The 15,796-nt window shown below is 44.0% G+C and overlaps 1 protein-coding gene across 1 annotated transcript; it reads right to left on the bottom strand.

Moving 5' to 3' along the window:
* Positions 1-4,381: 4,381 nt before the first annotated feature.
* Positions 4,382-15,463, bottom strand: LOC117435674 (NUAK family SNF1-like kinase 2). The gene is made up of 6 exons (XM_059003727.1): positions 15,049-15,463; positions 11,209-11,329; positions 9,969-10,120; positions 9,130-9,195; positions 7,765-8,017; positions 4,382-7,473 (listed from the first exon to the last, which is right to left on the bottom strand). Exons 1-6 carry the CDS (start codon positions 15,283-15,285, stop codon positions 6,419-6,421), a joined length of 1,884 nt encoding a protein of 627 aa, XP_058859710.1. The 5' UTR covers positions 15,286-15,463; the 3' UTR covers positions 4,382-6,418.
* Positions 15,464-15,796: the final 333 nt, after the last annotated feature.

Raw genomic sequence — 15,796 nt, 5'->3', positions numbered from 1 at the left:
AAAAGAGGTACCAGTCAAGGAAGATAATTCCCCTTTAGAATACCTGGGTTGGGTCTCCCATCAGAAAAGCAATGTTCTCAGATTAAATGTGGCTCTGAATCATGCCTCTTATTCGCACGCTACACAGATGAGAGGATTCTCACTCAAACACATACACGTGCAAACACCCAGACACCCAGCTCTGATGTAAACTTTATCCCAGCCTTTACCAGAGCCCATGGCTTGCTGTTGACTTCTCTATACCTCCACATGCTGGCCTTGAGCTCCCAGGATGAGTCTTGATGTCATCCTGTAGATTACTCCACGTAATCCACCTTCCTCCCCACAGACACACACGAACCCTGCACATCCCCAACCTTACCTGCTATAATTACCAGTGTGGGAAAGAACCGTTCTGATACCCTGTGATTAAACTGGGATCTGTTCCTTAATTTCACACAACCCACTCTTTCCCCATCATCATAATTAGAACATTGCTAATTATCATCTACCACGATTCCCTCTTCACTGAGGGTATCGACACACCTTCTATAACGCCACGTTCCTCAACCATGCCACAAAGCCAGTCTGTAAAACTCTCTCATTTCATTCAGACTGGATTCAGGGAGCCACAAGCGAGTCGCTGTGCTACAGACCCTATAGCATAGATACACCATGTGCACAAACACACACTTACATGTAGGGAATGACCAGCTAGACTCGGTTGTATAGGAGGTCCTGCCACACTGCTGGTCTGTGATAGAAGCTACACAACTCAATGTTTCAATAACCAAGTGCACAATAAACAGATCTTCAAGGGGGCCTGTGCACGGCCACTTACTCAATCCAAACAACTGGGTACTTCAGAGCTTTTTATTGCCAGAGACAACTTATTGAAAGTGTTCTGAACGGCACAGTCAGAGGTACTGAACACTCAGAGAGAGAAGTACAGAGAAAAGAAAGAAAGAAGCCATGCTACTCACAGTCAGGGCAGCTGACAGGGCAGTTTCTTGCGATTCTTCTTGTTCTAGTATTGCATTCCCCTGTAGCGCTGGCAAAATCCCACAGTATAGCTCAAATTCACTGTCCAATTCACAAGTATCACCAGCTGGTGTTTTGAGAAGTTACTTGCCTGTCCTTCAAGCTATGCTTTGCATTGACAATCTCAGAGATGTATTCCAACAACGTGCTGGTGTGACATCAAGTTGAATTGATACATTGGCAACTATTCCCAGGAAACACTCTGCACTTTACAAACATAGTATATTAGGGTTTCAATCAGATCACCATGGTAACAAATTGATGACACAGACAGGGGTTTCACCAACCTTTGCAATCAACGCACAGCTACTAAACACTGCAGCCATGAGTCCCCCATTCCACCGCTGTACTAAATCATTAATACTGAACTTAATGGAACCTTCCAGACCCTAAAGTCATGGAGGGATCTCCACGCACGTGATTGGACACGCACATCCTTCCAGACCCTAAAGTCATGGAGGGATCTCCACGCACGTGATTGGACACGCACATCCTTCCAGACCCTAAAGTCATGGAGGGATCTCCACGCACGTGATTGGACACGCACATCCTTCCAGACCCTAAAGTCATGGAGGGATCTCCACGCACGTGATTGGACACGCACATCCTTCCAGACCCTAAAGTCATTGAGGGATCTCCATGCATGTGATTGGACACGCACATCCTTCCAGACCCTAAAGTCATTGAGGGATCTCCATGCATGTGATTGGACACGCACATCCTTCCAGACCCTAAAGTCACGGAGGGATCTCCACGCACGTGATTGGACACACAGTAGTTTAAAAAAAAAATGAGGCTAATATTGCTAATTGTTTACAAAAGAAAAATGTCAGTGTAAAATTTTCAAAGTAAGCATTTTATTTTATTTTTTTTCTTCACTGTAAAGTTCTGTGGAGTACTGCCCCTTGAAACAGAAAGTAAAATATTCAGTCACTTCAGGATTATGCGAAAGCAAAAAAGAACTGATATTTTATTTACATGTTTTATGCATGAAATATGACAAATTATGCAAGAATTTATGTGATATTAAATCAAACTATTTTATTATTGTAGCTAGCAACTGTTTATACAGAAAATAATAATTTAAAGGGTAATGACTAGAATATTTGAAACAAGTCTAGAATCTTTATTTTTGGAAAAGCCTACATCCAGAAAAAAAAAAGTGACTCATTTCAAACATGTGACAACAACTGTAGGCCTACAGTTATCTGTTTTGGCATTAAGATGCTGAGCAGACCGTTTTCTGATAGTTTTGTCAACTGGCTGCTGGTACTTTCATCTGATTTCAGAAGATGTTTTTTTGTTTTGTTTAATTTTAGTTTTGTTTTGTTTTCAGATGGTTGTCTCAACAGGCACTTGCACAGACAGCAAAACAACTTTCCCCCATCTTCATAAAATGCTTTTTTTATACTTTGTTGCACAGTGTTTTGCAAGATATTTTTTAGAAGAATGTTTTTGGTCAGCACATTTTGTAACTAAAAATATATCCATTTCAGTAACCGCTATGGGCTTCCATTAGTAATGTCTCGCAGAGCTCGGGTTCAAAACGGTGTCATGGCAACGGGGCACGAGTGGGGAAGGGAGGACCGCGGTTCTTAACCTGTGAGGATCAAAATACTTAAGTGTTGGCATCTTGCAAATGTTACTTCTATTACTTGTATTGTAACGCTTGAAATGTTTTTGCTTACGATTGTAAGTCGCCCTGGATAAGGGCGTCTGCTAAGAAATAAATAATAATAATAATAATAAAATACAGTTATCATACAGATACAAGATATGATTCATCGCAATTTTCAAAATGATGCGCAGGACAACAATTAATGCAAGGGATTATTAATTATGCTATTTTGTAGGTGATCGCTTAATCCTGGACTGAATATTGCTGGGCAGAGCCAAGTAGAAAGGTTCAAAGTGCTGGAAGCATGGAACAGAAAGCAAAGAAAGTTTTTAATAAAATATTGCGAAATGTGTGTTTTGCTGAAACAATCTGAATGCTGGAGCAAGGACAAATTGGGGCCCCTGCATTTAAACAAAGCTTGCAAAACAGAAAAATGTTTAGTGAGTTTGGTCTAATTCAGTGCTGCACTATTGCAATTAGTCACTTCTCCTTGTACTAACAACCCCCATTCACCAATGACTTTCAGCTCAGGAGGTTTCCAGAGAGGACGCTTTTAGGGAAGTTTGCCTAAGCTTGTTTCAGGCTTTGAGCACCAGGAACTGGAAGCTGCCAGGAACTAGATCCTGATATCCAAGGGGCTTTCCCATTCCAGCTCCACCCTCCTGGGGCGCTGCAAGCCCCCCACCACCTAATCTTTTTGTAGATAAGGAGATTGCTTTTAACATTCAATTGTAATACTAACCCTCTTAAGACAAAAAAAATTCTCTTATTAAACTCGTCTACCTGCATTTTCTTTCAATAAGACCATACCGAGTAGCTTTGATCCATACTTACTGTGAAGTAAATCCACTGTTAAAGCTGTGCAATTAACTTCACTGCTCTTTCATAAATTGTGTCTGGTTGTGTGTGTGTGTTTTTTTATATTTCCTTTCTAGTAAATAAAACTGCTGATATTATAACATCACTGAGAAACAAGACAGGGGCACTAAAATCCACCTGAAATGGGATTGCAACATTACAGGAGTGTGTTTTCTCAGTTCAAAAACATCCGATAAATAAATACAGACCTGTTTTTAGTATGCTGCAACAAGCGCTTTTCACTAAAACCACCATTAATGAGTTTTTGTTTTTTGTTGGTAGGAATAGTTAATATCTCAAGTGTCTTTTCAATTTAGCATTGCCCGAATGCGGCAGGCGGCTCTGCCCCACACAGACTTGACCAGCATACTGCTAAAGGGCGCTCCACGTCAGGTAGGGCAGCCCTGCTCGATCCCACTCAATCTGGGCTTGGGTTTTCAATTTCATTTCTCTCAAACGAACAGGCACATGATTCATGGGGGTTGTGTTTAGTTGCTGGAGTTGAGGGGGATTACTTTTCATTCAGTCCTGCAGAGACTTGAACTTTGATCTCAAATACAGTGCAGAGTCTGGCAGGACAGAGGGAGTGGCTTACCCTGCTCTGACATGCCAGCAGTGGTGGAACACTGGGGTGAAGCCAGACATTCCAGCAGTGGTGGAACACAGCCCATGTGTGTGTGCTTGCTTACCTACCCTGTTTCAGTCTTTCATATTTCTCTTGTGTGCTTTGTATTCCTAAGCATCTGCTCACTAGCTCAGTTGGAAGTGCTTACACAATAGAAAACAGTCAAGATTCAGCCTTGCGGCTATCTAGGGCTTCAGTATAGAGCTGTGCGTGCATGCATGGGTACAGTGAAGTCTTTCAAACAAACAAAAAAGACTCCATTTCAAAATCCTTTGTTTTATTTGGCGACCCATTGTGGATCAAAATGAATAAACAAAAAGAGAACAAAAAAACACTAAATAAATTAGACCCATTACAAAAACATCACATTTGTTTCAGTCAAACTTATACTGCAAATACATTTCTTTTGTTACATTCAGATCATCCAGAAATACCTGTTTGCAGACTTCCAGTAATGATTTAACACACATACACGGCCACTTGGATTCACAGAGAAGCGACACGCTAGTTCCCTCTTGGTTTTACACTTGAGATGGCACCATCAAACTCCTCATACTGGTGTTCAGGGTTGGCAGAACTGCTTTTCACTACTAGAAAAAGTCCCAGGCCAAAAGCGAACCACTTCCAAAGTGTTTGTGCTTGCATTAGTTGTTAAATGTTAACATGTGTATTCTCTACCCCCATCCCCACCATAACCATAACCCCCTTACAGGAGCTCTATAAAAACAGATCTAGCGCTTTCCAAACCAATAAATAAATAGGCTCGTTACACAGCATGTATAGCATTTCCAAATATTTACAAACTCAACAAAAAAAAAAAAAAAAAATAAGTACAAAATGGCAATTCAACTTCCAGTCAAAGCAGGTGAACACACACACACGTTGTTCCCCGATTGGTAAAGGCACTAGAAACAGGAGATCAAAAAGGAGCACACCCAGTATTCTAGTAGATGTTTGGGCTGCCCGGTTCACATTTTCCAGTGCTAGATTTTCACCAGTAACATTTGTTTCAGTAGTACAATTATTTTCCAGTCCTAGAAACCTTTGGTGGGCTATCTGCCCCGGTCACATTTTACAAAGCGACACATTATTATTATTATTATTCTGCCGAGCTCCGTCAGTGTCTCCTTTGACCACCTACTACACAACCTAGCAAGATCCACCAGCAATCCTCACCATCACCCCACCCTGCTGAAACAGGTTTACATGAGAGGACAACATCTCTCATCTGCTCCTCCGCTGCAAGTCTACACCTGGGCTCATTAAAACACTTTTATACTAAGGAAGAAGCTCAATGACATTGCAACTACAGAGGTCTCTCAGTGTTGGTCATGGAATGTACTTTCCCCGTCAGTATTTCTAAATGTAGCGCTGCAGAGTGTTCTATAGCTCTGGATGACAGAACAGTACTTTTGTTCATTCCTGCTTTACATTTTCTAAGCCCTCCCTCTCAGTCTCAACTTTCCCTTTCCATTCAACTTTCCAAGTCTTTCTAAAGAACCCCTCTCCAACAACAAAATAATTATTTATATATATATATATATATATATATATATATATATATATATATATATATATATATATATTAGTACTGTGCAAATTTATTAGAACACTCCCCAAGACTTATCCTTTATATATCTACCTGCATGAAAACATCTGGGTGTGAGAATTCAACGTTCAGTGATATAGAAACAATAGGCACCCATGTGTGAAAACGTTAGACCACTTTGTGCTTTAAATTAGGCATCTTAAAACAACTTCTAAAAAGTCTCCTGCATTTTACTATTTGTGGCCATGTGTTCTTACTATTTTTAAATTCCATGTGTAGCCTAAATGTATTCAATTAGACAATCACTAAAATTAGCCTAGTTTGATTTCACATGCACAGCAACGGGGTGGTTGTAATAAATTTGCACACTGCTATTTATTAAAACCAGCCGAAGAGACTCCAGGCGTCTCCTCTGCAGTGTACGCTTGTACTCTTCCAGTTAGACCCACGTGCAGGAAAACATCCTTTAAAACAAACCTGATTTACTCAGTCAAATTGTGCAGCACCTTACTGCTGGATGGTAAGGTAGTATAGGGTACCGAACAGGAAAAAACAAACCCCCTCTGTTTTTTTAAACCCCTAAAAAAAAAAAAAAAAAACCCACACACACACTGTCCAGGACCAGCCTGGCTGGTATCAAGTCAGGACACAGCATTCCTTGCTCTGTTAAGGGGCAAAGCAAACAGCTCTTTTCTTTGCTAAATTGGCTTAGTGGTTCTTTAGTTGGTGTGTTTTTCTTTGGCAAGTCTCAGCTGATCCTGCCGCGGATCTCGACAGCCCGTTTGTAGACCTCTGTGACGTTCTCGCAGTCTGTGAGCGAGAAGGCGCTGTCGCCCACCCTCTCCTCGTAGCAACGCATGTTCCAGAGGTGGGGCCGCCCCCTCTCGCTCTCATCCAATCCCAGGAGGTTGTCTGCAGAGACGCAGCCTCGCATGGCCGAAGCCCCGCAGACGCTCCCAGGAGCCGCCTCTTCCTCCGGCAGCTCCAGTCGGTCAAGGATGCGGTCCTCGCTGATCGCGCTGGAGGGATGGTTTCGGGTGGTAGAGCCGCACTCCAACACCGCCAGCTCGTCCAAGGAGCCGAACCCACTCTGAGAGCTGGAAGAGAACTTCCCGTTCCTCTTCAGGATGCCCTTGCGGAGGTGGGAAGAAGCCTCGGGAGGAGGAGTGATCGGGGAGGCCAGATTCCTGGAGGAGTCGCTCCTCTCAGGGGAGGAGTAGTAGCCGGACTCTCGCTTCAGAGGCTTCTTCAGGATGCCTTTCTTGGGAGCGGCCGGGTTTACTGGAGAGGCTGGAGGAGTTGGGGGTGACATTTCGGAATCGGAAAAGGGGTCTTCCATTTTGGCATCTTCCATCTTGACGGGGTCGACGGCAGGGGCAGCCTGTGTTTTTTGCCTGAAGCTTCCCCTCTTTTTCAGGATCCCTTTGGGCTGCTTGTTGGTGCAGGAACTCCCGTCCTGCAGCGTCTGGGACACATCGTTCGCCTTGCGGGACTTCCTCACCGAGCGCTGGCGCAGCACCACGCCCCCCTGTGGCCTCAGCAGGCAGCGCACCTTGGAGCCGTTTTCGAAGAGGGGGCGGGACGTGCGTCGCAGCCAGTCAGCGATGCCCGCCAGGCCCCCTGCAGAATCCGACACGTCGGCAGCCTCCACTGAGCCATGCTTCGCTGATGCCAAAGACTTGCCCTCTCCCAGCAGGGGGCAGCGGTATCCCCAGTTCAGCCACCAGTGCCCAGCCACGTCCTCTACCGTGGCACGCCGCTCCGGGTTCACCATCAGCATCCAGCGAATCAGGCCAGAGGCATCTGTAGAAAAATAGAACAAAAACTTAGAGATGTTCTGACCAGACAGACTGGTGTGGACAAATAAATATATCTGGACTGTTGACACAGCGGCAAACATATTGCAGTTTAAAATCAGTGACAACACAAAGAAATGCTGAAAGACTCTTAATGTAGTCTTTCAAAATCTATTTCTAAACGTAGCATCACAGAGTGTTATGTGATGAATGAAACCAATACAGGGGACGATACAGTGAGAGGCAGTCAAGACTCTGAGAAAGTGGAGCAGAACAGCAGTGACGGTCTGGCTCTTACCGGAGGGTTTGGTCGGCTCGCGGTACTGCCCGCTGGTGATCTGCTTCACCAGGTTCTTGTAGTCGTGTCCGTCGAAGGGCATGGCACCGTGGACCAGCGTGTAGAGCAGGACCCCCAGGGACCAGCTGTCCACCTCCGGCCCGCGGTACGGCTGGCCCGTCACGATCTCCGGGGAGGCGTACAGGGGGCTGCCGCAGAATGTCTGCAGGTACTCGTCACGGCGGTACAGGTTGGAGAGCCCGAAATCTGCAATCTGCAAAATGAAACTCAATCAGAGACATCCCGACATGTCACGTCACACCCTGTACGGGAATCCAGTACTTAAGAGGTGGAGGGTGTGAACAGCAACTGTAACGAAATCGGAATTTATATGAGTCTCAGATAAAGAAAAGCTGGCAGATGAGCAGGAAATTGGGCATTCAAGACATACTGCTAGTGTGCACGCTGTACTGCGTGGAAACACAGAAGAATTATAAAAGCAGCATGAAACAGTGGAAGGAAGCATGCGTGGGTGAGCTCAACAGCAATTGCTCGCTCTCCGAGACAGCAGATGCAATCTGCATTAATGCGTGATCAGGACTAACAATCTATATAAAAGTGAGATTACAGGAACATCTGCTTCGTGAAGAGGGCAGGCATGTGTGCCAAGCAGGATGGGCGGCTTCCTTTTTTAAAATCAGTTTATAGCAGTTTGTTCCGGGAGCTACACCTGACTGGCCATCAAGCAAACAGAGCGCTGGAATGTTTTTTCTGCTAGTTGTCTCTGGGTGCGGATCACTATAATTATTGAGAACCAGGTTAGGTGCCTGGGACCTCTGCCAAGAAACAACACTGCCCGTAACATATGAGCATACAGGAGCTGTCCCGTTGAGTGGCGTTACCATTAAGATCTTTATACTGGTCTGCAGTGTTAAATAGTTATGCATAACAGCCACTGCTAGTCCTTAAAAGTGGAAACGACTGGGCTGCTCTGAATCCTTCACTGGCCAAAATTAGATCATTTAGTACATCTTATCTTGTAAAGCGCTGGTTCCTAGCCACAAATGCAATACAAGCAGAGCAGAATATGTCCCATACATTGTAAAAGGCTCACTAGATGAATTTATTAGCTTTTAGTACCTTTGAGGAATGTTTATTGGGGCAATGAAGCAGTTCACCTGCCTGACAGATGCCTTGCAGTATATGCAGTATCAGGTTCAATTAGTACCGAAAGGGCAGATTTCTGCTTTCCTATGGCGGCTGGAACGAGCTGGCTGTCCAGAGTTAACGTTAAACCTCAGAGCTGTTTCAAAGGGTTGCTTTTCATGTACGGCGGTTCAGTAAGGAAACTTGTTGCAACACAAAGGCTTTCCCACCAAAGCTCACCTTGATATTCCCATTCCCGTCAAGCAGAATGTTTTCCAGTTTCAGATCCCGATGCACAATTCCATTCTACAAAACAAATAAGAGGATTAGTATTGTCTCAACTTCTGAAGAACCTGGAACTACTGCTGAATTCCAGATAGATAACCATTTATAGACCAACACAGTACAGGCATTCACACTGGCCAACTGTTCATGGTGAGGTGCCCTAGCTCTGGATAGGGGGTCCTTCCTGTGTGCAGTGAAGCATGCTAGATTTAGGTCTTCCAGGACACCCACATGTTATGTCTTTTCCCCAGAACATAGAAAGCCAGCCTGTCTGAGTTGCTTGAAGAGGGCTGAGAAAGGAACAGCTGGAGGTGGTTCTGGAGAGAATACCACACATGCCTTGTATTATTTCACTGAGCAGTGGAGAGCATGCCCTTGCATACCACAGATAGCTCAGCAGCCTCCTGATTTAGAACTGGGTTATACAACCCTGAGTTATGGGCACACACGCCCAGCAGTCTTTCCAGCGAGGGAGGGGCCTGTCCTACAGGTCACATGAGCCTTCTAGTTTCCATGGGGAACGTTATTTTGTCCTCTGGTCATGAAAACAAGGTTGTTCTACAGAAGAACTCACTTGATCCTGACTTAATATTATTACTGCATTTCAGTAACACATAGCTATGGCCAAAAGTTTTGCATCACCTACAATTCTAGTAGTATCACTCGACTATAAAGCAAAGAGTAGATTATATATTATGATGCAAAACTTTTGGCCATAGCTGTATACAGAGTGTCCGAGGTGTGGATGGTTTTAAAGCCCACAGCCCTGCGTTGCCCAGCCCTAGGTGCCTCACCCGGTGACAGTAGTGCACAGCAGAGACGATCTGTCTGAAGAAGTGACGGGCCTCCTGCTCGCTCAGTCTCTGCTTCTCACAGATGTAGTCGTACAGGTCACCTTTGCTGGCATACTCCATCACAATCACGATCTTGTCCTTGTTCTCAAACACTGGAAATTCAAAAATAAAACAGAGTGAGAACCTGGGCAAGGTCCAGAACATGGAGTGTAGATTCATGTGCGTTTGCACCCGTGCCCGCATTCCAAAGGAAACTGTTCATGGTGTAGATTACGCATTCCTCCGTCCTGTCCACCCAATCTCCATTTAAGGCCATGTGATAAGGCTCCATCTGAAATTATTTCAATAGCAAAACTTGCCAGTCACGAGTAATCTAAAATGCTATTCACCCGACAACAGACTGATCAAAACACAACCGCTGTGCAAACTACGTGCAGAAAAAAAACAGACTGTGTTTACAGAACAAACACAGCTGAATTCCTCTCTCTAATAAAAGCAAACAGTGTCAATAAAGCGTCACGTTTGATCACACTCCAGTTATACTGGTTGTCAAAACAGAAATATTATAAACACAATCACAAGCTTGGTCTTTCTCATTGGCCTGTAGCATTTATCTAAAAGAGTGCTACTACAAACAGGTGCCATTATTCAGTGCACACACACACAACACGCAGTGTTGCTGCTCTCAGAGCCATCTGTACCTCTCAAGAGGCCTGTTCAGATGAGCAGGTGTACAAGAGACCTCCTCATGGATTTAGACACTGCATTAACGGCTTTCACTTATCTCTGTGCAGTTCTGAGTAATACGGAGCCTCTCTGTGAATGTTATTAATACTGCCGCAGGAGTTGTAGCTAATTGGGTTTCATGCTTTGTGCATGTACAGACAGGTAAACTCCTCCCAGTGCTGGGTGCTTTCTAACTGCAATGAAACCCTCAATTATTTATTTATTTTTATTTTATTTTACCTAGTTCTGGTTTCCTTGTAGAAAACAAGAATTTCCAGTGAATCATCGATAACAAGCTTGCATGATCTTCCCCCCTTTTCAGCTCGACTGAACACACAAACAAGCAGTTTCATGGAGGTGTAGGGTTTGATTTCACTTCCAACAGCTGCTCAAATGCTTGATGCAATCTTTGTTGCGAAGCAAGCCACCAGGGCGAGGTTGGGGTGCGTGGCTGGAGCGTTCTGGGCTGCAGAGCAGTAGGTAGTGGTCTTGAGCTGGGGGATGCTGGTCTTACCTTCGTAGATGGTGATGATGTGGGGGTGACTGAGTGAAGACATAATCTCAATCTCGCGACGGATGTGGATTAGATCCTGCTCGTCTTTGATCTTCTCCTTCCGGATCGATTTGATGGCGACCTGAAAAGCAAAAAAATAAAATCCCTCTTAGAAACTTAAAAAGCATCATGATTTTCTATCTAAAGTTTTAGAGCATCACAAAAAACTGACATATTTTTTTCTAGTACCTTTGAGCTAAAGCGGTCATGACCGAACACTTTTGTTGGCCTGCTTATATTGCGCCCGTTACAGAGCGGTGTGGAGGGGAAGCCCAGTCCTTTAATAAAACGGGCATCATAGTTCAATGCGCTCTTTAGAGAGCGAGCTGCAATCGTTTACTAACAATCTAGCAAGCTCCTGGGATCAACCCAAGTGCACCTAGCAACCACCACTGCTGCTGTGGAACAATGAAGGAAAAGAAGGGAAGACAATGCCCTCTGTCAGCAGGCGTCCGTGGTCCAGCCGCCAAATTCCTGGCATTCCAGACAGAGTGATCTGTGCGTCACTGGGACAGTTCACGTCGCCTGTAAGCACAGTTATCCCTGGGTTTGTTTTTAGAGGCTGGAAGAAGACAATTGGAGCGTACCTAGGGGCAGGAGATGGCACAGGCCATTAGTCAGCCGTGCTGCGAGAGCATAAATCAGTGTTTTGTTCCAGCAGGGGATTAAGCCGTGTGCTAGGCTGGGAAAGAAAAAACGCTTGATCCGTCGCACGCAGCACAGTGCACAATAGCAGACTCTTACTCACTCTGCTTGTCATTGCCCCCCTTGATCTGAATTACTGTACAGTACACTGGCAATGGTTTATAATGTACTGTCCAGACAAAGTGCTAACCACATATAACAAAATACAAACTAACATCTCTCGCCTTTATTACCCTGATTAAAATATGAAGCAACCTACGCTGGATATGTTTTTCAAGAGAAAAGGCACATAATTACTGTATTCAGCATGTCAGTGTACTTTTTATTTCTCATTTCTTTACTGTTTTCTTTTCAATATACAGTTTAAATGTTGATCAGTGTGAAGTTGTCTTGAAAGAACTACTGTACAAAGATGTTCAATTCAATTTGGGCCTTTCTTCATCATTCTGATGCAGCAAATTGGCAAACCCTATTATAGTGAACACCCTGATAGAACGAACATTTCTCCAGGTCCCAGGGGGGTTTGTTATAGTGAAGTTACTGTAGTTTTTTGAAAACACTTATGAAAATTCTTAGGCACTGTTTAAACAAGGTCTCTCTCTCTCTCTCAGGAAAGACTCGACTCAGCTAATCTTTAACCATGGATAAGGACCCCTGCCCCTCGACCTGATTTATTTGAATTGCTGAAAATCGGGTTACTCGACAGGCTCTGCTCTCATGGGGCAGTGACGTCAGGCTGAGGGGTGGGATCACTTTGTTTGAAAATAAACAAGTTATTTTTATCTTGGTCCAGCTCCCCCGCAGAGTGACTCATGAGATGGAAGGTACCGCAGATTTCACAGAAAGGAAGGGGAAAACCTCACAACACCCTGACAAATTCCATTCAGCTTCCGTGAAACTATACTCTGAGTGTCTAACATTAAACAAAAGAGTGCTTCTGTGTCCAGGGCAGTTGCTTGGCCATTTCTGCTTTCCCTCCATGAACCCCCACAAAGGGTCTTGAGTAATGAAGTGCTAGAAACAGGGTGCAGGGGAGGGAGAGACATCCCTGTTTGATGTGGCTCACAGTGAAGCACGTTTCACAGAAGGCCTGCCCATGGGAGATAGGAAGCCTCTTCAGGGATAGCGGACACTCGGATGAAAGGGTCTGAACACCCCCTCCTCCTCCTGCTGCTCCCCACACTTGGATAAGGTGTTTGAGGTGTAGAGCGTGCCACTCTACTCTCAGGGAAAGAGGTAACCTGGGCATATATGTGAAGGGTTTAGCCAGGAGATTACACCAGCACACAAATGGAAACCTGACACCCAACACATTTACAGATTTAAAAAAAAAAAAAAAAAAAAAGGGTTTACTGAAGACCTAAGAACTACCAGTACAAACCCTTCTATTTCCATTGTGATCATTAGAACAGAGCCCTGATGCTTTGTGCAGTGGGACTCAGAGTATTTATGACTTTAACAAACAACACTGCATATACCTGTGTGTCTCTCCCACCCTCAACGTCAAACACTCAGAGCACAGCTCTGCACAGAGCACTCGGAGAGCGCAGGTCTGCACAGAGCACAGATCTACACAGAAGCCCCCTGACCTCAATGAACCTGAGCAGCCTAGAGCCCTGGGAGATTGGTGGGGGCACAACACACAGCAGTCAAAGTTAAGGATCACATCACTGACAAAAACACATATTTGACTAACAAATGACTGGATACCACAGTCAAAGCAAACACATCTTCCACAGTGCATGGTAACCAATTATAGGAGCTCAGCCCAGAGGAGGGCAGGACATGAAGCCCTGGGGACTGTTGATATTTCAACCGGTCTTGTTGTGATCACAAGAAACTAATTTCAGGATCCAGACAAACACATTTCTAGAAGTACTCCCCCCCCCCCCAAAATAAAATCTGTAACACAGCCCCCTGGGGTCCGCAAGTGTACCTATATAAATACTGTCTCAACAGCCCATACAACCCCACGTCTTACAGCTCTGAATACATCCACATTAAGACGTCAGAATAGATGCAGCGCATGGATTCCAGTTCTCTGGGATGGGTCGTTTTTTAAAGAAAGCTACGCAATGACTGAAGCGCGATTACATTTAGCTGCAGTTGCTCAACATCACTATTTACCCAGTGACTCATTCAGCCATTGTTTTCAGAAAAGTCGCTTGCCTTTCACTTCTCAGAAGGCCATTGCACTTTAAGGAACCAGTTTTTCGAGATGAGCCAAGATGTTTATTGCAGAAAAACGTTGGCAAGCGGTGAATATTGCAATCACAGCAGAGTTCAGATGTGTTGTTTTTACGCGTCGCTGATAACGAAACTAAATAGGGGAAATCGATCAATAAACTCAACCGGTGATAACTCCCTTTTATGTGCACTCAGCCCTAGAGAAACGGATTAAGCATTGCCAAAGAGCAAGCCCAGGAGGCTGGACTCTCAGAAAGCACTCACGGGGTTAAGTGAAACAAAACAGACGCACAACATAAAAACAAAGCTATGGAAAAAGTAAGAGGAACGAGTCCTCAACGTGTCTTATTATTATTATTATTATTATTATTATTATTATTAATAATAATAATAATAATAAATAAAATATCAAATGTTTGTTCTTAGTGTGCTAGTATTGTATTGCTAATTTAAAAGCGTGTTTTTGTGTATATATATATATATATATATATATATATATATATATATAATGCCGAAGTTGAACATAGCCCTCCACAGAAGTTTTTACGAGCTTAATTTGTAACACCTGGACAAATTGGTCAAACCAAAAGGTGGGCCTAATTAGCGGTGCACTCGGAGTCTTATTTTCATCCCTAGTACATTAACACGTTAAATTAGATTTGAAAGAACACACTGCAACTTTATAAAGACTGTGCAGTGCATTAGTAGTCGGCTACTCAATGGGTATTTTGCAGGAGTGTAAACACCCGGTGCAGCCAAAAAGAAAACAGCTGAACCGTAACCGTAAATTGTTGTATTGTAGTAACAAATACAAAACATATAGGCTATTAGAAAAATGCACATACATCTACTTAACCTTAACGCAAACTGGATTTAAATTAACATAGAAGTATACAGTACTGCAGTTGTCACTATCCAACGTGCAATAGAAGGTCCTTCTTAAAGTAATATATATATCTTCTCCCTTACCACTCTCCCGGATCTCTCCACTGCTTTTTTGACTTTCCCGTAAGTCCCTTTGCCCAGAGTCTCCAGAAACTCGTATCTGTGTTTGATGTTGTGTTTGTGGTGATGCCTCTTCACCGCATGCCGAGTCTTGACCGAAGACTGCACTGTGGAATGGCCGGCTGTCAGCGCACTCCCAGCCGGGAAAGAGGCGAGGTGAGCCATGGAGTGACTGCTTTGTTTGAAATAGCACCGTTCCATTACAGATGCAACTGTATATGCAGATCAAATAAAAACGCGAATGCTTGAGTACAACTAAAATACCTAAGAAAAATTACAGCATCCTGACCTGCATCGCCTTATAAACTCAGTAACATGTACTCTCCACCACTTTCACACACTTTATGGAGCAGCTGGTTTCTCAGCCCACTTCATGCATAATTCAACACCAGCATGGCAGAGCTTGCTCTTATTGGTTTATGTTTAGTATGGGCGTGGCTTATGCGTAGTGGGCGGTGTTTGTGAAACCCCTTGTTTTACACCTCCCCGTCCCCCACAGCTAATTTGACCAAACGTGTTGATTATGAGTGACGGTATTGATTTCCATTTTATTTGATGTCTTTCGTGCTTCTGAAATTGAGAAGTAAGAAAAATATAATATTTGCTATTAATAACAAAATCCATTGTCGTTGATAGATGAAATGGTAGCCGTATCAGTCCAGAGGTGATCGACAGAGAGAAGGACACGTGATCGCTTTTATTGGACTATATA

Source organism: Acipenser ruthenus, chromosome 29, assembly GCF_902713425.1.
Source record: "Acipenser ruthenus chromosome 29, fAciRut3.2 maternal haplotype, whole genome shotgun sequence".
Classification (NCBI taxonomy): domain Eukaryota; kingdom Metazoa; phylum Chordata; class Actinopteri; order Acipenseriformes; family Acipenseridae; genus Acipenser; species Acipenser ruthenus.
The sequence above is the reverse complement of the archived record's forward strand: the minus strand, read 5'-3'. Positions and strand labels throughout refer to the sequence as shown.